Below are 22,500 nucleotides of genomic sequence, written 5' to 3'. Positions count from 1 at the left end.
CACGTCAGAGAGGAGACTAAATGGGTTTGTGCTGCATTTGACGACACACAGATACGCACATGTTCACACACAGAGAAAGAAACCCCTACATTAAAATAACCTCTTCAGCCCTGCTGGACACACAGAGACCTCCACCGTTCAGAGACACCACTTTTCAGCAAAAAAAAAAAAAAAAACAAAAGGAAAAAAAAACAACAAAACAAAAAAAAAAAAGATAAATATAAAACATCATGTTTTGCACACAAATATGATAAGATAATTATTGTGACATTTTAATGCATTGTAAAAATAACTTATGTCTGCCATTGTGTTACTCATGGATTCAATTATAGTGAAAATAAACTATTCCCCTCTTTGCTGGGGACCCCCAGGGGTCTTTGAGGGGGTTCCTGGGACCCAGACCACACTTTGAGAAACACTGTGGTACAGTACAGAGATGTAGTTTGAGCAGCCAAATGTGTTGCCATTGTTTCTAAAACAGAAAAAGACTTATGGAGCTCCTGAAATGATTATTATTATTATTATTTTATTATTTTATTATTATTTTATTTATTTATTTTCAAAGTTTCTGCTGCACACCAGACGCTTGGAAAAAAATACTTTTGCTCATGTCGTTTCATGGGTTCTAAAAACTATTCAATAGTATAAAAGAAATGATATATGGAAGAAAAATTTATGTAAAAGTAATATTTGGAAACACAGTACCCCAACAAACACATACGCATACACACTCATACACACACTTAAAGTCAGGGGAGTGAGCTGGTGGTAATTTAAGACGTCTTGGTCGACCCTCACAGGGTTTTAAAAGCATGGTTGTCATTGTGGAAACAGTTTTGTAACCAAAACAACACAAACTCACTTTGATCCGAGGAAGGGAGTTCATGACAACACACACACACACACACACACGTTGACATACACACCATCTTACACATGTGTGCTTGTGAAAGATGAATTGGTGTCCAGTGCGCTGCAGCCGTTGATTGTCTACTATTTCGGGTTGTGGATAAAATATCTTCTCCTTGTCAAGAGTCCGGCTGTTGCAGCATGTGGTGTTGGCATTACTGCGTAACCCCTGGGATTGGGTGAGAGAGAGAGAGAGAGAGAGAGAGAGAGAGAGAGAGAGAGAGAGAGAGAGAGCAGATATTTGAAGGGTGTTTGTGATGTTGGGAGAGAGGAAGAGAGTTGGATGGAGAAGCTGAAAGGAAGAGGGGGAAACAGAAAAGCAAGGAGGAAGATGACATGAAGACAGATAGAGAAAGAGGGGGGGGGGGCAAACAGAGCCAAGAACGAGAGTCGGTCCGGCTGAGTGGGTGACTGAAAGCTGGACGCAGATCTGAACTCTTGTTAGCCGACAGCTGCAGAGTGACAGAGAGCCTCGCTGGAAGAAGCAGCTGCTGATAGAAAGAAAAACAGAGCAGCAGCGACGACACCGACAGACAACACGCCGCGCTTCAAGGCCACGTGACGGGACAACTGACCAGTGAAGAAGAAGAAGAAGAAGAAGAAGATTTATGAGCTGAATGAATTCTTTCACCGGCTCTGATGGGACAGGAGGAGAGGAAGAGACTTTATTGAATGACTTGAGGACTTTGATTATTTAGTGTTTGTTTTTGTTTCCACCTCTCAACACACTCATGTAAAGCATCGTCACGCGTGTTCACACTGCAGCACACTCTAACGTTACGATGGAGAGTGTGGTTTGAATATTCAGAGTTTGTAGAGGTGGTGAGGGCTCTCAAAACCTGACAGATGCAAACTGACTCATGCACCAAATGTAAACAAATTAGTTTAGCACTTCACACCTCATTAGAGATTGTATTTGCTATATTTTTCTTTTAATAATACTGAATGATAAACTGTTTATTTCTATTTTCTAATGACATAAAATTAAACTAATTTTCGAAATACATAAACAAGCATTTATTTGCCACATGAGTGTTGCCACCCTCTATGTGAAGAAGTAAGGGATCCAACATTTTAATAATGATGCTGTCAATCATATTCATGAAATTAAAAAAAAACTCAACAAAAATCTCAACCTTCAGCCCCAAATTTAAGTGACTGGATGGAATATCAGCAATAGGCAATAATCAATTTGCTGATTATTGCCTTGTTACCTATGTTGGTTATTGTATAATATAAGCACACTAGTTCCTGCAGGGTGCTGTTTAAGATCAGACATATACAAAAATACGGGACCGCATTTCATTTTCAAATACGGGACGATCCCGTATGATATGGGATAGGTGGAAACCCTAAACCACATACAGTGTAGTATCATAGTATTTATCAGTCTGAGCTAATTTGCAGTGTTTGTCCCTGAATATTGAAGCCAATGTAGGAAGATGTCAGGTTCAGTTCCTGTAATGGCCACCAGATACTAGCACTGTTTTAAAGTGAAGTCAAACCAATCTATGAAAATACAAAATACAAACACAGTTATTTATCACAAGAAGTAGGTCTGGCTTGCTTTGACTGACAAGACTTTCAGCCTGTAGCACTCTGTGTTGTTTGCTGATGGCCCACCCACCTCAGCTCCACCCACCGCAGCTCCACAGCTCCACCCACCTCAGCTCCACCACCTCAGCTCCACCCACCACAGCTCCACCCACCTCAGCTCCACAGCTCCACCCACCAAAGCTCCACCCACCACAGCTCCACCCACCTCAGCTCCACAGCTCCACCCACCTCAGCTCCACCCACCTCAGCTCCACCCACCAAAGCTCCACCCACCACAGCTCCACCCACCACAGCTCCACCAACCTCAGCTCCAACCACCTCAGCTCCACCCACCTCAGCTCCACCCACCTCAGCTCCACCCACCACAGCTCCACCCACCTCAGCTCCACCCACCTCAGCTCCAACCACCTCAGCTCCACAGCTCCACCTACCTCAGCTCCAACCACCTCAGCTCCACCCAGGCTCCTACATGTTGCATAAATTTTAATTCAAACAACTGACAAGAGAAGGCGAAGGCAATAAATCCAAATTCTAACTTGCAGGTGACGTGACAGACACAACCTCTATGTTTTCTACAGTGTTACGGCTGCAGCCGGCGCCCCTGCACATGTCTAACTCTTGTCATACTGTATGAGAAGTAAGACGTATGAATCCCACTTTATGATTGGCTGCAGCTACAGGAAGCGTATTTGCGGGTCTAAGTTTTTGGTAACTCCTTTGTGATCATCCATTTACCTCTGGTTTGTGTGTGTGTGTGTGTGTGTGTGTGTGTGTGTGTGTGTGTGTGTGTGTGTTTGTGTGTGTGTTTGTGTGTGTACTATATAAATCCAGTCTGAAGAAACCCCCCCCCGGGCAGCAGCACATAAACATCAGCGATCGTTACATAAAAGCCAAAGCCCTCTGAGACCTCCCATATATTGTTTATGTGTAATGTAGTGAGGCATCACCTACTTACTGCAATCAATACAGTATTCATATTGACAGTAAAACATGCCCTCTCCACTGTTACTGTTGCATTATGGTGTTTGGAAGTGAGCTGCCGAGCAGGAGCTGCGTCCCCTGTGAGATCAGCTGTAAATGGGCTGTGGTTTTGTTGTGGTATTATTCTGGGGCTATTTTTGGCCGGCGCTGCCCCGCACCCGCTTTTATTCAGACTGAGAACTGCAGCGGGACTTTGACATTGTACAGTTGTACCAAGAGCAGCGTTGAGAGATGAACACCCACACACACACACACACACACACACACACACACACACACACAGATACAGTACAGGAGCATTTACTCACATCCACTCCAGTCTTTTTCTTCTTTTTTTTTTGTTTTCCTGGCTGCTCCCTCTGACTTCTTCCTGCAGGAGAGAGAAGCCATTTCCTGTGACCTTTCACCTCCAGCATGAACACCTGTTTCCTTCTTCCTGTTATTGCCTCCCTGCACAGGAAGTTAGTCATAAATGTCAGGAAAATGTTAGTCTGGCTCACTTTGTGTCAGATGATGAAGGGGTGGGAGTGTTAGACTCTGAACTGAGTTGGCAAGATAGAAATAATTCAGCTTCAGCCAAAAACTGAGTCAAACACACCAACAGTGAGAAGTTCTGTGTTGTTGTTGTTGTTGTTGCCGATCAATGAATCGAGGAAATAATGAATAGCACTGGCCTTCAATAGCTTTTTAATTGAATCTGAATCCTTTCAAATCCCTCATCAAATCCATCTGGGTTCAGCTCTCAGCATTTGTGAGTGATTAAAGTCAAAAATAACTCTAATGACACACATGAAAGTCTACCTGGGAGATTCTAACTACTTAGACAGACACGATATGATCAGCTGATCGACTCGTTGCAGAAGACTCATCACTCTGTGGTCGGCTTGTGATCGTAAAGTGGCGTTAGAGCGTTTCGTCTTTCTCTGACAACTCTTCAGCTGAGTGCAGACACCTGCTTGCAAAGATCACATGACCAGACAGAAGCTTCATGTTGCCCTGTATATATATATATATTCACGTTATTTCAGCTGGTCAAAGTCTCAGTGAATCTGTTGTACGTTGGTCTTTGCTAATAAAGAGAAAAAGGAGAGATTTTTTTTTTTTTTGCAAAATTGGACGAGAGATTTGTTAGAACCAGTGGTCTAGATGGATGGATGGATGGATGGATGGATGGATAGATGGATGGATGGATGGATGGACGGATGGATGGATGGATGGATGGACGGACGGATGGATGACATCATTTGTCTTGTGCCTGGGAGAAATGACCTTACTTAAACCTGCAATAACTGAGTGTTTGGCCACTTAGGCACAATAGAAACAACTTGCAGGCACAACATTGCAGAATCATTTCCATATCCAGCAGTTATGGAACAACATCCTTCATTTGGAGTCATGTTTCTGTCCAACACTCTCTTTTATCTCAGTTTTTGGTCTCCACCAGCCCCTGAGGGAAATATCTGGCTCTTTAGCTGCTCAATGCTCAACTGTGTTCACCAGCTGCTCTCTAACAGTGTCCGTCTGCTGGTTGGTGCTGAAGAGGTGGTGTGCAGCCGGGTTTTAAATCGGGTTTTAGGTGATAACTCTCTGTAGGCTCATCACTGTGAATGACCTGTTTCGTATCGTCATCGTTGTTTTTATGAAAAATATCAATAATTGCTGCTTTAAGAAGTTAAACCCAATCAAAACTCACATGGCAGCAGCGATAAATAAAGAACATACAGCACCGGCAAAACGCCGTATTCTCTCGTCTTGTGATCAGGGTTTTACAGTTTGTTGCTTTCAAACCTTCTTATGTAATGTGTCTGCCTCATGCTGAGTCAGCAGAATAACACACACGCACACACACACGCACGCACGCGCACGCACACACTGTTCCTCTTATCTGCTCCAAACGGAGATGATTGAGTGTCTGCATTATACCAACTCTGCTGTATTTCATATTCGACTGCACCGAATGACCTGAACATATGAAAACCACACACAGAGAAATCAACTGCAGATGTGACATTCTGCCTCCTTTCTCACGTCCTGTCACATTCTTTTCTTTTTCTTTTTTTGGTTTTTTTTTTGGACTGTAGCTCTGTGTCTCTGTGGGGGGCATGCGCAAAAAAAAAAAAAAAAACGAGGAGCAAAAATTGTAGCAGGTGTGATGTACATGCAAAAAAAAAAATGTCCTGCCTCATGGGGAGCGGCGTCAGCAGAGGGGAGGGAGGTTTTATGGTGTTTTTGACCTTTCTCCTTGTGGGCTGCTGGACAGAGGAGATGAGAGGAGAGGAGGTAAACACAGAGGAAGAAAGACAGGAGCGACAGTTCATTACATAAAAAGATTTTCTGTTGTTGAGTAATATGTTTTTATTTTTACCTGTAACACTGTATTCTCTTTATTTTGACACCCAATCGAAGAAGCTTATGGCTGAGTGTTGCTGTATGAGCGTTTGACACAGCAGGTGATGTTTTTTTTTTAAAGGACTCTTCTTTCCTCTGCCAGGAAAGCGTTGTGTGTGTCGCCTCACATGCAGCAGCAGACTGAGAGCGTTCTGCCGTGTGGAGGAGGATAAAAAATGATCAGCAGGTATGATCTTCTAATGCGTCTGAGGGGGATTTGATTCATTATCGCACCGATCACTCCTCCCCCTCATGTCTCACGCATGTTAATACTCAACGCGGCCTCCTACAAATTCCATCAGTGGATATTCTCATTAGTGATTTACAGTCAGTATCAGGAGGTCGATGTTTGGAGATTAGTTTTCCAGATCATCGTACTCTGTCAGTTGACATTTTTACTATTTAACTGTGACCAAGATTCATTTTAAAACGTAGCCAGGAGGCTTTAATTTTTCAGCTACGATCAGACTTTAACCAGAAATAAACTTCCAGCTGTGGCACAGTGACAATACAAGAAGTGTAATATTCTGCCAGATATAATAACGTATTAAAATAGCTTCTTTTTTTTTTACATTTCACTAACACTAAACAGATTAAATACATTTTGCTGATGATACTTTTACTTATGAATGCAGATCTTTTAGTTGTATATTTACTTTGTCACTTTTACTTAAGTAATGGATCTGAGTAGTTCCTCCTTCACCGACAGAGACTGCACATCAGTGATCATCCACCACTTCAAAAAAGTTAAAACAAAATATAATCGCATAATTCCTCTTTGCACCCGTCGGGAATAATCTAGTAATAACTCATAAATCTGGGAGGAGGAAAAGAGAAAAAGAGGGTTATGAAGGATTAATGTGACAGACAAGAAGACGACTAGGAATAATGATCCTGCTGTTCAAACAGAAAACTCTCCTGTCAACAAAAGGCATCATCTCCAAGTATATTCTACATGTGCTCGTTCCAACACTTCACTGAAGTTACAATACGTGATGTTTTCCTTACATCCAGCATCAAGTGGAAAAATTCTAGATTTACTGTGCATCAATTTACTGTCTGCACTCATCCCCAGAATTCAGCTGGACATGTTTGGTATCTTTGGAAACTTCAGATTTTGTGGGTTTGAACAAGTCTTGGCTGCACAGCATGGACGTGATGATGGAGCCAGGGGGAGCGTTTAGGCAGTTAAAGAGAAACGCACATAATGTTTAGCAGTCACCAAAAAACGTGATTTGTGGTCTGAACTGTTGTTTACTCAAACGTTTTTCATGCGTCAAGCTGTAATATTTTGACGTTTTGTCTAAGCTTGTGCCAGTGTTTTGAAATGGACTTGTCTCTGCGCTTTAACCTGTGATGGCGAGAAAATCACACGCAGTAAACTTTCATGCTGTGTGTATGTGCAGATATCTACAAGCTCATGATGATGAGTTTAATGCTCCCAGAGGGAAATCCGCTCAGGAGATCTTAAACTACAACAGCACGAGATGCAGATGTAAAGCCATGTGTGTCTGTGTGTAAACATTATGTATTATAAATGCAAGAGTGTGTTCATGTGTGCATAATGTGCTGCAGGAAATTAGTTAGCATATTAGCACTTCAGGTTCCCTTGTCCCAAAGTCTGTGGGTTTTTTGAATGGGTTTATTTTCAACACATTTTCATGTTTTATTCAGCAACATAAAATATGTCACTAAATACACCAGTCATGATCGTTTTAAAGCTTTTATGTCTCTTAAAAAAAGGCTGTTTGCTAACAAGCGGCTAAATGAGACTACAGAGGTCGTCAGGGACGTTAAACATCATCACGCTGAACATGAAAACTGATATACTCATCACCTTCACACCCTCGTTGTGTTTAAACTCGTGCTCTTACAAACTGTTACTTGCTTTTGTAGAAGAGGTAAGGACTAAATTAAACTACAAGGTGGAAGTTTAGTGATGGTGACGCTGAAGTCATGTGACGGTGGTGCAGTTCATTTGTAGCCTAACATTAGCAACATTAGCTTTTTACTTCTGCCGATTGTATTTAAGCTTCAAAAATCATAAAGTTGTGTTCATTTGTGAAGATTATCCTGCTGAAGAATTATTTGATTAAGTATCGTGAACTTGTGTTTGTCACAGAGCTTGTTTCCTGCAACAATCAAAAAGCCAATGGAAAAATCCCATTAAAGGGAACCAGGGCGATTTTAACTTCCTACAAAAATACATCCATCCCTGCAGCTCCGTGTCGATGCACAGCAGGAACAACATGCAGAAAAAATCCTGGTGAGGGAGTCAGGAAAAGATGTGAAATCTTTGTGTGTACAAGCACCACATATACAGTACAAGCGTGTATTGATATACTTGTGGGTGTGTGTGCCTGTGTATATAGTCGTCCCAGTTAACACCATGTTCCCTGGCTGTCAGTCATTGTAGCCCAGCTCTTCTGTCCTACAGTTATTTTTAACCCACAGGGGGGTTTCTGTGCTCCTGGATGAGCCAGAGAATGAAAGCTGAAAGACGGCGAGGGAGATGGAAAAAGAGGGATGACACAGACAGATCGAGACAGACAGGGTGATGAGGGAGAGGCAGAGGGAGCGAGCGAGGTAGAGGCACAGTGGGAGAGGGAGAGAGAGAGCGAGAGAGAGGCGACTAAGCCCGTGGATCAGGAGGAGGAAGATTAAGCTGAAGTCCCCTGCTTAAGACTTCAAAGTTCAAATGCCAGCAGCCTCAACAGTTGTCCAATGTCCTCCACTCGCACTGTGTGTGTGTTGTGTGTGTGCGTGCGTGCATGTGTGTACATCTCAGAGAACATGTGTGTATTGTTTGGGGTGTTTATCTGTTTTTCTGTACAACTGCCTGTGAAGGATTGTTTACACATTTTTCACATGAATACAGGTGAAAATGTGACTCCATGTGGGTCTTTGTGTGTGCGTGCGTGCGTACGTGCGTATCTTCGCTCGCGTGTGCGTGTGTGTGTGTGTGTGTTTGTGCGTTTGACCTTCAATGGCAACGATGACAGGCCTTGTGACCTGGATGGAACGCGACACAAAGTTTGGATGAGAGGGCGGCCCATCATTACCGCCGTGACAGCTCCGACATAGTGAGAGACAGAAGAAGAAAGGAAGGAACGAATGGAAAGATGGAGGGATGAAGGAGGGATGACAGGCAGAGGAAAGGGTTAGAAAGAGGAGAGAGAATGAGCAGGAATGAGAAGAGTTATCACTTTTTGATTTCTGATTATTCGTGGTGTGGAGCAGATTATAAATATGGGATTTAATCAAACAATTAAAATGTGAATGTATTTACATCAATGTGCAGTTTGCATGAAGAGTTAAACTACAATAACAAATCTCACAGAATCAAAAAATATCTGAGGACTGCATGCAAAAGTAAAAACCTTTCAGATTTTCTTGCAGTTTAACTGTTCTCATGGATTTTTTTGTTCCTCTTTGGGATGAGATGATCCAGTCTCAAATGAAAACAATGATACAAGCCTGCTTTAATCCTCTGAAGTCTGTTTTTGTGCATCAGCTCACGGTGGCCAAACTTTAACTAGCTCCAACATCTCAGGAGATTTTAAAGAAAACTTTTTTTTTATCTTTAGCAGTAAAAACTGAATCATGTGGAGCCTGGGCCATAACTTATTCAACATGACGTCTCACCGACTGAAATATTTTCAGCTTAGTGTGACTGAAAAATGTCTGACAGCGTTGGTGTTTGTTTGTTCTGCTCAGAGTTTGGTTTCGTAAAAAATCAGAATGTAGACAGAAGGGACAGAGACCAGATGAGCTGTGTGTTAATACATCTGCACGTCAAGGTTAAACCCAAACATACCGATCATAAAACGGTGTGCGCATGTGTGTGTGTGCGTCTTGTCACGGTTGTACACAGTTTGCTTGCTTCCTGGTTTGTTAAATGAGACATTGTTCTCTCAGATTTCCGTGCTTCGATGACCTCAGGACCCTGTTAGCTTATCACTACTACTTATCTATGCAAAACCAACACACACACACACACACACACACACACACACACACACATACACACATTCACAGATGCACAAAAGGACCTGCACGCTTTGATGAAGCAAAGCAAAACATTTGCCCCCTCGGCCTCCGTCCGTCTGTCTGCTTCAGAGCAACAGAGAGACTCCACAGCAACTTCGTAGAGGAACTCTCCTCAATCTGCTCAATAGCTGAGGAACATCTTCTCTTGTCCGCTCTGTTCATTCATCAGACTATGAGTTTATTGGACAAGAAAGAGGGGGAGGGAGAGAGAGAGAGAGAGAGAGCATGAGGTTCTACAGCTCAGCCGTCTCTGCTGAGGGCAGGGAGGATGTTTAAGTGTTGCAAGGTCACAGAAGTAGATGAAGAGAGCACAGCTGCCTGCAGGGGATTAAACTTTCTCTTATAGATGATGAGGACACTCTGCAGCGTGGCCTTTTGAATTTTAAAAGATTTGCTTCACAGATCAGACTGGTTAAAGGCTGATCAAGGCTCCTGCAAAATCATCTGATCTGTGCCCACTGACAACAGGCTGGTCGAACCTCGTCAGACCAGAGCAAAACTTGTGGCTCAGCTGGAAGAGGATGTAAGCATCAACAATCTAAAAAGGTGTCCCGCGTTGGCCTAACTGTTGAGTCCGAGAAATCACTAAATATCTAATATAAATATAAAGACTGTTGGTTCAAAGTATAAGCTCTTATCAATTTGACAGTTTTGGCCTCCATAAAGCACCAACAGTCAAACCCTGAACTAGCTCCAAGTTGTTCCTGAATCAAATTGCCCCTCTCTGCTGTTGACATTGATTTGGGCTTATCTGCTAAGCCAGCATCCCTGCTGAAGTCAACACTTCCCATCCTTGCTCCTTCACACTGTTTGCCTGAGTGTATTCATGAACAGGAGATTGGCTTTGACCTAAGACCTCAGCCCAGCAGCTGCAGCAACAGGACGTTCTAGTCAGCAGCTGGATGGATGCCAAACCCTTCTTCTCCTCTCCTCTCCTCTCCTCTCCTCTCTCTATATATGTAGATATATGTATTTTTTAAGGCATATAATATATATATATATGTGCGTAATTTTATATGCCTATAATATCTATAATAATAATAATATAATATGAAATCAATCTTCTTGTTATATGTTTACGGTATATATATGTTTGTCTGTGTATATATAGATATAAAATAATAAAACGGAAAGGGAGACACTAGAGATGAGAGAATGTAGAAAAAAAAACTTCAAAAGACCCTTAAACCAGAGCAGCTGAGGAAAAGAAAAAAAAAACATGAAAGAGCCATCACTGTAGGAGCGATTGCCTGCATGCTGCCAACTGTCACATAATCTTCTTCTTTGTGGCGGCTCTGCAGAAAGGTGCTGGGAGCAGAGGATTGTGGGAAGGTAGGAGGCTGCGCGACTGAGTTGGCCATTAGAGCGAGCCGAACCAACAGCGTCAGCTAAAAAAAAAAAAAAAAAAAAACAGGATGAAGATGATGATTTCACATTAAAAACACCCTTCAGATTGAGTGTGTGCGGATTGTGTGTGTGTTTGCGTGTGTGTGTGTTTGACCTTGTAAGAGGAGGTTCGGTTTTATGAACAGAGGAGAGAGAAAGGAATGAAAGATTGAAATGCACTGGAAGACTGCGGCGGGAAAAAAAAAAACGCCATGATGCAACGGGTGAGGAAAGATGGAGTATGTAGGTTTAAAAAGCTATATATAGAATGATAGGTCTAAAACCATTATAATCCCGTAAACATGAGATGGAAAGAGAGAAAAACGACAATATGGAAAGAGAGAAATGTGAGGAAAGAAAAAGCAGAGCAGGCGGAGGAGGAGTGGAGGCGAGCGGAGAACCTCATTAGCAGAGAATCAGTTGGATAGGAAGATGGTAGATGTGATCATTAGCGCCAGGAGGGATCAGACATCGCTGTACGCCACTGTTTATCCTCCCACTTCTACACCAACACTGTGTGTGTGTGTGTGTGTGTGTGTGTGTGTGTGTGTGAAAGAGAGAGAATGTTCAGTGCAGAGTGCAGAGGATGAAAGGGCTCATGGGTAAAATCTTTTCGGCTCCCTCCCTCGCTGCTTGTCACTTACTTCTTTTATCCCTTGTCTCCATTTTTACCCCCCACCGCCCGCTCATCTCCCTGCCGCAAAAACAACCCTTCTGAAAACGCTGCCACTCGAAACAAAAATGTGCTGGAACATTTTCCGATACAAAATTAGGCTTCCAAATGAAATTTAAGGCATCGACGAGCGCTAAGGAGAGAGATTTTTTTGTTGGCAAACAGTTTTCAAACCTTTTACAGCTCAAACTGACGCCCTGCTGTAATCACAGACTGGAGATCAAGGGGAAAAGAGGAATCTCCGTATAAATGTTTCCATCTGTTGGAGACTTTTATCCAAACTACACCCAAAAAATGTGAATATTAGTTCACGTGTGTTTAGTAAATAGTGTGAATGTTCATCAAAACCGTTACAAGTCATCATAAATCATCCAGCATATACTGGAGTGGTTAGAACAGCGTCGGTATGGAAAACTGGAGCGGATGATATAAAACAAAAAAACTGATTTATGATTAGATTTGAATTTACCACGTTACTTTCAATTGCCAACTTAATCATACCACCATGGAGTCTCTGTAAAACTGCAGTATATAGCCTGAGTCTGAGGTAAGCATGACTTCAAAAAAATCAGTCATTAAAGAGTTTGAACATCAATTTAAAATATACATTAAATATGATAATCTGATTATATGAAACATTCTTGTGATTTCAAACATATCCCCCAGCTCTGAGGGCTTTCTGGTATTAAAGGTAAGTTGAGCTCAACAGAAAATAAAGATTCTCAGCCTCAGCAGTGTTCACACTTTGTTAGCACTTTGCTCTTCTCATTAATCTACACAGGGCTGCAGATTGTAGCAGAGCCTCTGATAGCAGCAGGGCGTAAACAGGCGTGTTGAAGGAGCCTCGCTGTGTACGTGCCTCACACTAACAACCCGCCGATCAATAGACATGGACTACAAACTTCCACTCGTTCTGAAAGAAAAGACAAATGAACAAAAGAGAGAAAAAAAAAGCCGCACCTGTTAATCCCACAAAGAGACAGCTCACAAACAAACACTCACAGGGGAAAGATAATTCTCTAATATTCAACTTGAAGCAGCGAGAAGTGAATATGTGACGCTGTCTGCAGGTTTGAAGTCGCTCGTATTATCGGCTCCCGCCTAATTTTCTATTTCTATGTAAATTCATCTTCCGCCTCACTGAAAGCTGTGGTGCAGAGAGCAAGCTGTGCAGCGTGGCAACAAACCGCTGCATCAAGGCCGCCGCCGCCGCGCAGATGATGTTCGGCTTAAAACTCCAGCAAAGGGGAGGGAAGGAGGGGTGGGGGGTAAAGCCGGGAAGGTAATTGGAATAGCCTTGGCATTTTTCTATTGTAAGTTGAATTGATCCCTCTCAGTTTGGATTTTTCTTTTCTTCTTTTCTTCCTTTTCTCAGACAGAAAACAAAAAAAATGGTGCATCAGTTTTTCTTTTCTCCCAGTTTGTTATATCGATCACCCCCTCCCTCCCTCTCTTTCATTTTATCGTCCTCTTTTCTTTATCAAGGCCAAGTCTTTTTATCTGTTCAGTCCTCCCTCCTCCTCTCTCTCCAGCCCACACTCTATCTTTCTGCTCTCAATATGAATATTTGTGGTTCAGGCAGAGAGGAGATAGCTGTGGAAGCTTTGTCGGGAGTTGCTCTGCAGAGGGTGGAATCAATGCTAAGAGGAGAAAGCGTGGCGTCCGTGCACAAACACACTTATTTGCTAGGCGGCTAATTTGGAGCAGAAGTCGATAACATCTCCTGAAGGTGTCCTTGTTTGAGAAAGACAACATTGCAGAAACAATTTCTATCATTTTGTTTGCGCTGTGGAGCAAAGTAACAGATTTTTGTTTCAACAAGTTGCAGCAAAAGTTTTCCTGCTGAATGTTGTGTCTCAGACTTTCTCCCGGTCTGTTTCCAGTCAGCAGAGGGAGGCTCTCATTGCACGTGGAGGTCAGTGCTGCAGCAGACTGTTGCGTCACTCACTGCCTACGTCAGCGGAGCAGCAGTGAACCTGCACACACCGGGTTCTTTCAGACCTCAGGCCAGACCTGCAGACATCACATCTGCTTGTATGTTATCAGATGGAGTAGGGAAATATAGAGTAGATATGAGGGTTCCACTTCAGCTGTCTGTTAAAGGGCAAAACTGCAGTTTCTAGGAGTGAGTCAGGTTTTGTGGAGACAGTTTGTTTAGATAATTTGACAGTGAGGCCTCGCTGCCTTAGAATGAAAGAGCCCTGCTGATCAGTGACTGTTTAACTCAGAGAAATAGTGATCGTGGTACTTAACAAAATTCAGCTCAATTTGCTTTCCCTCTAAATCTCTCATTTAAAATTGAGAAAGTGAAAGAAAGAAAAGTGTTGTCATGTCATCCCCAGAAATGTATGCACCTATGATAATAATATTCAAATGTATTTTGGAAATGAAAAATATAATTTTTATTTGTTTTTGATTAAATTCATATATTTAGAGAGCCCTCATTGGACAGCGGGACAAAGTGCACATTTAAACACAGTCAAATAATAATAGTTAACTAATCAATAATTGTCTCATTATTTTTTTGACAAGAAAAAATATCTGTTTTCTCTATTTTTTCAATTCAGACTGTTGGTCGGATAAAACAACTTTTTTTTTTTTTTTACAGAATTACACATTTTAAAGATCACTTGTAAATATAATTGGAGCAATCAATAATTATATAGTATATATAGTAACGAGGTTGATCGCACATTAAGTTGTGATCACCCTCATCACAGCACTTTCCTAAAGTGCATCATTTTCATTCATTAACCGATACATTAGTATTTTGGTGTTATATGAAGAATCGTATAACAACAATAATTCACCACTTGTACATGAAAATATGTGAAATGAAATATTGTGTGCTGTGTTTGGACATGGAGTGTGTGTGTGTGTGTGTGTGTGTGTGTGTGTGTGTGTGTGTGTGTGTCTGTCTGTGTGTGTCAATGCCTTACTCCTTTTCACTACCCTTTGAATGCTGGAGCTGTGTTTCCATGGCAACGCTGACCCCTGGGAGTCAATGTTATTTTTTTCACACAAGTAGCCTCTTTAGAATTCCTCTCTCTCTCTCTCTCTCTCTCTCTCTCTCTCTCTCTCTCTCTCTCTCCTCCATCCTTCCCTCCCACTCTGTTTACCTCGCTCTACTTCTTTGTCTCCTGTTCTCTCACCTACTCACACTTCATCTCTTTCTCCTCTTTTCTCTCTGTTATGCACCAAAGAAACGAAAAGAAAAGGTCTTTATTCTTTATGTGTTCAGGTGGTGTTCGTTGATGCTGATGCTGACACACGCACACACACACACACACACACACACACACACACACACAGACAGACAGAGTACATTAGGAACTCTCTCCTTCTTGCTCTCTGTATTCAAACGTGGTTCAGACTTTCTCTCTGCATCTTTTCTTGGGCTCTTTTTGTCTCCCGTCCTTCTCGAGGCCACCTCTGAAAAGCAGGTCGTGGCAAAGTCCTTTTTTTAATGGCTGACCTTCTGGCTGACGTCTTTAACGTCTACTCTTGAGCCGAACAATTTCTGCGCCGTTTTTTTTGTTTATATTTTGAGTGACAAAAGAATGATTTTCATCAACAAGCCTTTATCACATAATTCATAATTTTGTCATTGCACTGTGTAGTTTCAGTTCAAGAGCGGTTGTTGTCATGCGTGTTAAATCATAACATCAAATTTAACTGTCCAGTCAATAAAGGAACTCACTCAGGTGCTTGTATTATTTGCTAGCTAAGGCATTTGCTATGATTATGATGAAACTTGTGTCACAGATCAATAACCTATGATTTTTTTTTCTCTTTATTTCCTCTTTTCCTCCACCCACCCCTCCCCCTCTCGCTAGGCCAAGCTGATTGTCCCCAACAGCACGGCGGGGTTGATCATTGGTAAAGGTGGAGCTACAGTCAAGGCGGTGATGGAACAGTCTGGGGCGTGGGTCCAGTTATCCCAAAAGCCAGAGGGCATCAACCTGCAAGAGCGCGTGGTCACCATCAGCGGGGAGCCCGAGCAGAACCGCAAAGCTGTGGAGATCATCGTCCAGAAGATCCAGGAGGACCCACAGAGCTCCTCCTGCCTCAACATCTCCTACTCCAACATCACAGGGCCCGTCGCCAACTCCAACCCCACCGGCTCCCCATACGCCAACTCGACCGAAGTCATGCCGGCTGCGGCAGCCGCCGCGGCAGCCACGGCCTCATCTCTGCTCGGCCAGGCTGGCCTGGCAGGGGTCGGGGCCTTCCCGACCACCATGTCCAGCCTCTCAGGCAATGACCTGCTGGCCATCACCTCTGCCCTCAACACTCTGGCCAGCTACGGCTACAACACCAACTCCCTGGGCCTGGGGCTGAACCCCGCTGCAGCCTCAGGGGTGTTAGCCGCCGTAGCAGCTAATGCTAATCCAGCAGCTGCCGCCGCAGCTAATTTATTAGCATCCTACGCCAGCGATGCATCCACCAGCGCAGCTCACCCAGCAGCCGGTCTTGGAGGGTTCTCCCTGGGATCCCTGGCTGCCGCCACAGGGGCCACCAATGGCTACTTAAGCGCTGCATCACCACTGGTGGCATCATCTCTACTGGCCACGGAGAAGCTAGCAGAAGGAGCAAAGGAAGTGGTCGAGATCGCTGTGCCAGAAAACCTGGTGGGAGCCATCTTGGGGAAAGGAGGGAAGACGCTAGTGGAGTACCAGGAGCTGACCGGTGCCAGGATCCAGATCTCCAAGAAAGGCGAGTTCATCCCCGGAACTCGGAATAGGAAGGTGACCATCACGGGTTCCCAGGCCGCCACACAGGCTGCACAGTACCTGATCAGCCAGCGAATCACCTACGAGCAGGGGGTACGCGCCACCAACCCACAGAAGGTGGGCTAAACCTGACAGCCAATAAGAAACGAGGAGGAAAAGAGGAAAAAAAAGAGTGGGGGCTTGGGGGAGGAGTATAAAAAAAGTGAGAGTGAGAATGGAAAAAGGAGAGGAGAGCAAGAATGTTGGAAGGAATCGTCCGCGCCGTTTTCTTCTGCGTGTTTTCAGTATTCTCTATTAAAAAAAAGTTTTTGACGCGAAGCGAAAATGTGCTGAGAAGACGAGGAGGGAGAAGGAGCGAGTTATCACGCTGAAAAACCAAGAAAAAAATGTGTAAAATGTAAATAAGGTTTTATTACTTAACGTCTTGACCTTTCGGGATTTTTTATTGTTTTGTTTTATTGTTTTTTGTTTTGTTTTGTTTAGTAAATTAAGCTGTCTGTTTGTTCGTTTGTGTATTATGTGGACAAAGCTGAATGCCATGTAGACAGGCCGACTGCCTGAGAGGCTACAGGAAGTGGGGGGATGGAGGGAAGGGCAGGGGCACGGAGAGGAGGAGGGTTGGCATTTACAGGGTACAACCCTTCACCCCCCCACCCCCCCATCCCAAAATCCCTTATGGAAACAACCCTTACCCTTCCCTCCCTCTTCAGCCCACACCCGTCACCCTCCCGTAGGGTTTTTGTTTTTCTTCTAGTTATGATTTGCCCCTATGCCCCCCCCTGCCCCCAAAGCCCCTCTCACTACTTGTCCCCTGCCCTACCCCACCCTCCACCCCCCCCTTTACAGGGGTTTTATAATGAGCAAGACTGCAAACTTCAGACTGGTGTATGAGGGAAGAAACATCCTTGTCTCCCCCCCGAAACTTCTCATTCACTCCCCCTCTCTAACCCTGCTATGATCTCACCTCCCTCCTCCTCCTCACCCCTTTCTGGGATTTGAAGGAAGGGTAGAGTGAAACAGGGGGAGGGGTGTGGGATGGGGGGAATCAGCTGGGCGTTTCTTCATTTGCACACCCGCCCTGTACACCCTGTGATGTATAGATGTGTATAAGAGACAGGGGTGAAACAGGGGGAGGGGTGTGGGATGGGGGGAATCAGCTGGGCGTTTCTTCATTTGCACACCCGCCCTGTACACCCTGTGATGTATAGATGTGTATAAGAGACAGGGGTGAAACAGGGGGAGGGGTGTGGGATGGGGGGAATCAGCTGGGCGTTTCTTCATTTGCACACCCGCCCTGTACACCCTGTGATGTATAGATGTGTATAAGAGACAGGGCGCACGCTGATGACCTCACGTAGTGCGAAACCTAGAAACGACGAGAGTGATACTGTGCAAGCTGCGGCAAACACACAGGATCTATGGCATTTTTTGCAGTCTGCTGTGACCATTCTATTAATGATATTGTCATGATTATTACAATAGGAATCATCACCATCGTCATTATTTATTAATGAGTTCACCCATATAAAGCTCAGTTGTTTCTTTTTTTTTTTTTTAATCTGTGAATTCAGGTTGACATGAATGTAAATGAGACTATTTTTGATTTGAATCTTTTTATTTTAATTTAAATGGTTTAAAGATGAATAGTAATGTCACATAGTGTAATATATGTCTTATTTAAGTCCAGTAAGAAAGCCGCCCCAGGCATTAAGATCATTACAGTGAAGGATCACTTTATATATCCAGTCAAAGAGCAGAACAGGGAACACACACACGCACACACACTGAAACAAAACACTATGATGCCATATTTGGTGCTAGAAAAGGGAATTCACCATATCTATGATGCAGACTGCAGTGAGACCTCTAGATTAGCAGGAAGATATCTGTAAACCACTCACACCACAGGCTGCAGTGCAGCGTTTTAGCAGCTATCTTAACCTTGAAACGCCTGGTCGTCATGCTCGGCTATCCTAGCTCCAAAATATCCCCGCTCTCTTACATCTGTAGTAAAATGCCAGTCACAGTTCGCCTACAATGTAAAATTGTAACTGAAATAAATAATTGAGTTTGACCTGAGACTAATTCTCAGAAGAACTACTGCTGCTGCTCAGCCTGTGGTCTTCCAAACCCTTTAGATGAACCCGAACCACAGACTTAGATCAAGCAAGAGCACTTAAGACTCACAACGTACTACTGAGAAATGCAAACACGGAGTAAGAGGAAACACTGAAACATGACGAGGGAAACGTCGTCCGTCTGGGGTCCGCTGCCGGATCTGCGAGCCTCGCTTGTGAGGCAGCGTGGAGGATATCAGTAAAAGAGATAAATAGCCTCACTGATCTTTTGCCCTTATCAAGCAACCGTTCGACTGCCGGTGAGGTAAAGGGCGGAGAGAGATTTTCAACATATGTCCAGCGAGCTCGTTGAGCTTGTTTCTGCCTCTGGCAAACTGCAGGTCTCCCATGGCAACAGGTTTTCTGCCCACTTTAGACCCAGGAGGCTGCTGAAGATGCTGTTGTTTCTTTTGTTGTTAATTTTTTTGTTTGTGTTGTGTTATTTTTTTCTTTTTTTTTTCTTTTTACAAATCGGAGTACACTGAATTTTTTGTCTTAATGCACTGTGAAGCGAGGGAGCGGTTCTCTCGGCCTATGAGGTCAGGGATGTGTGCTGTAGATGGCATTGTGATTGGATGGTTTTTTGTATAGCAGGGAAAAAAAAAATACACATATATGAAATATATGTAGAATGCATATGAAGAACTTCACCAGAAATGCACGTCATATCTGAATACTGAAGGAGGAGAAAGAGACTAGGTCGATGAAGAGGATCAATCAATTGAGGTCAAGAGTTGAGATCTATTAGACTCTACTTAGCTGTTGTCTTGGAGGAGTGTTTTGTAATTAGAGGGCGGGATGCTGGGGGAGTGTTAGGTGTCCAGTAGCAGATTAAAGAGACTGGAACAAATTCTAAATTCACTTTTCTATTGCAGCTGTGTCTTTTCCATAAACAGTTGAAATTGATACTGCATATCCAATGAGCAAATCCCTGGACAGATATTTAAGTCCAACAGAAGTTGAAGTGTGACGGAATGTAAAATGCCAAAAACAAGGAGGGGGTGCATTTGATTTATTGACCTAAACAGCCTGGTGAGGGGAGGGAACACCTGATTCTTTTTTTAAACCAATCCGACTCAAAAATCCTCCACTGCGCTATCGAATGTGTCTCTCTGTTGGAGCGCCAGTGAGGGTTTATCTCCACAGCTTGGTAAGGAGGCTTCTTTACTCCCATCTAACACCATCCACACTCTCCTCACCCTCCCTCACACCCGTCCTCAGTCCTCCAGTGCACTCCCATCCTGACACCCCCTTCTCCTCCTACCACATCGCTCCATGGGTGACTATGTCTGGTGTTACGATCAATGCATGTCTGCTGCTTGCCCTGACAAACACCACAGATCAAGTCTGTCTTCTCTTTGCCTCCTTGGGGCAGCTGAGGCTCGGAGACGCCCTGATGCACCAACATCAGAAAACAAAACACACCTGCAGAGGAAGTCATAGTTGAGGCTGGCAGGGCACAGTGCACAAACACTCTTATGTGTAGTTTGGATCAGTGCGTTTTTGTTTTGTGACAGTGAAGAGAAACATTTTTAATTTGGAAAACCTTGCTGCACAAACTTAAAACATACACATATCGCGAGGGAATATTTGTCATCAATGGGGTTTGACTTGATTTTGGTTTGATATTTTGTGGCAAAAACCTCATGAAGACCATATGAAGGTGGTGTGCTTTTGTTCCACTGTAGGACTGTACTGTGCTGCATGCATTTAGTGAGTGATCTTCCATTTAGTTTAGTGCATGTTATGTCAGGTCTGGGCTTGATTTTCCATTTATCAAGCAAAAATGGCAAAGACTTGCTGATCACAGCTTTTAAGGATTTGCTGTTTTTATCTGTTTCACATAATTGTAAACTGAATATGTTTGGGCTTCGGACTGTTGGTCACACAAAACAAGCTATTTTTAGACTGTTCTGAGAACTCATGACGTGCATTATTCACTTCTTTTTTTTTTAAACAATTATTCAGTCAATCAAGATTAAGAAAACTGAATTGAAAGATAATTGCAGCCTTAGTTGTGTAGCGATGTCTGTGATGCTGATTCTGAAGCATAACCAAAGTAGGTTTCGTCTATTGTCCAAGTTTTACTGCTGACTTACTCTGGATGGAGCACAGTGCATTTACAGTGGAAAAACTGCACTGCAGTTCCTGATATAGGTGCCAGTTGATTTAATTAGTACAGGACAGATTTATTTTTCATCTCATTATTTAAACCTTTGAAAGATTTTATTTTTTTTTTGTCTTTTACACAGCGGCCAATCTCTTTAGTTTTTAAAGTTAGGTGATGGAGATAAAAATGTGATGATTACTGGAAGCAATACACGTAGTGGCATGTTGTCTTGTCCTGTCCTTTATCCTATGTCTGCCGTAGGAGCTTTTGGATTTACCTGTAGATACTGAATAGGTTTACACAAGTAAAACATTTTTTAATTTGTGGAATATGCTGCTATTTAATAATAACTGATGTACTAAAAATACAAGGTTAAAACATATCGAAATCTGTCCTTTTAGCTGGAGAGGCTAGTCTCAAGTGGCAGTGTAATACACGCTCTGTTATAAGCTGATGATAAGTTAATAATAGTGTAATTCTAACCTGAAGTTAAACCTGTGCCAAAATAGGTCTTTACAGCGTGAAGCTGTAAATGTGTTGATTTAAATCACATTAGATAAGAGGAGACATACTTTTATATTAAGAAAATGTGAAAAGTGCCAAATGAACCATATTTATAATTTACATAGGAAGGGAGTCGTCCCAGTGACACTTTTTAAGAACTAGGTAGACTAACAGACAAAGTATAGCAGTTTGTTTAAGCCCTCTCTGTTCCTGCCACAAGAGGAGGGAACCACCGTGTTAGCCAAGTGTTAGCCAGTCCTCTGGGAGCAACCCCTCCCAGAATGCAACAGCACTATGTCTCTGGGGCTAGACGAATCAATATAGCGATAGGTTAGCATAATGATGCTAAAAAGATGTGACTAGATAGCATTCTTAAATACAGCCTTTTATAGTTACAATGAAAATGTATTTTGTGGAAATAGATGTTATCTTTTTTGCACGTCTATATTGCATGATATCAAAGTGAAGCGCGGACAAAAAAAAAAGGAAAAAAAATTAATGAAACAAAAAAGAAGTGACAAAAAAAAAAATTAGGCAGTGTGTGTCGTTCATTTTACGGAGACGAATCTTTGCATGCAGATAAGGGTAGAGCATTTTGATATTGTTTTACACGCGTTCAAATGTTAGTTGTTTTTTCGAGGCGATCACGCTGAGTCCTGGTCCACGGGCCGCAGCTGAACAAAATGTTTGATTTCAATGTTACAACACAATGGATATTTTGTCGTTTCGTTGTCTAACCTTCCTCAGAGGAAAATGAACAAAACTCTCGAACAAACCTAAGACTATTTTGCTACTTGCTGAGCGAGCTTGTGATAAAATCTTTCTCAGTCGCTACCCAATTTCAGAAAGAAAAAATAAAATAAAATCAGGATTTAATTTGAAATAAAGACTGAGATTGTCCATGAATGTACTCACCTCTGCATAAGTTTGCATATCACTCCTCTGACCATTGACGTGCAGTAGAGGCTTATGTGTGTTTTTCGTGTGTTTTTGTACTCTAACACTACTAACCCCCAACGCGCTGTGTCGAGCTCTCAGTATTACTCTGTTGTCTGTCCTTTTACCCCCCCCCCCCCCCCCCCCCCCCCCCCC

General features: G+C 43.0%; 1 protein-coding gene across 2 annotated transcripts in view; it reads left to right on the top strand.

Moving 5' to 3' along the window:
- nova2 (NOVA alternative splicing regulator 2) overlaps positions 1-17,748 on the top strand; it is a 78,644-nt gene extending 60,896 nt beyond the window's left edge. For both annotated transcript variants that reach the window (XM_023416083.2, XM_023416082.2), the window contains one exon: positions 15,781-17,748. In XM_023416083.2, coding sequence (XP_023271851.1) covers positions 15,781-16,803 — 1,023 coding nt within the window. In that variant the 3' untranslated portion in view covers positions 16,804-17,748. The remainder of the gene's footprint in view (positions 1-15,780) is intronic.
- The last annotated feature ends 4,752 nt before the right edge of the window (positions 17,749-22,500 follow it).

Source organism: Seriola lalandi, unplaced genomic scaffold, assembly GCF_002814215.2.
Source record: "Seriola lalandi dorsalis isolate HSWRI2012SDOR001 ecotype SW California unplaced genomic scaffold, Sedor1 jcf7180002054560, whole genome shotgun sequence".
Lineage (NCBI taxonomy): Eukaryota > Metazoa > Chordata > Actinopteri > Carangiformes > Carangidae > Seriola > Seriola lalandi.
The sequence above is the reverse complement of the archived record's forward strand: the minus strand, read 5'-3'. Positions and strand labels throughout refer to the sequence as shown.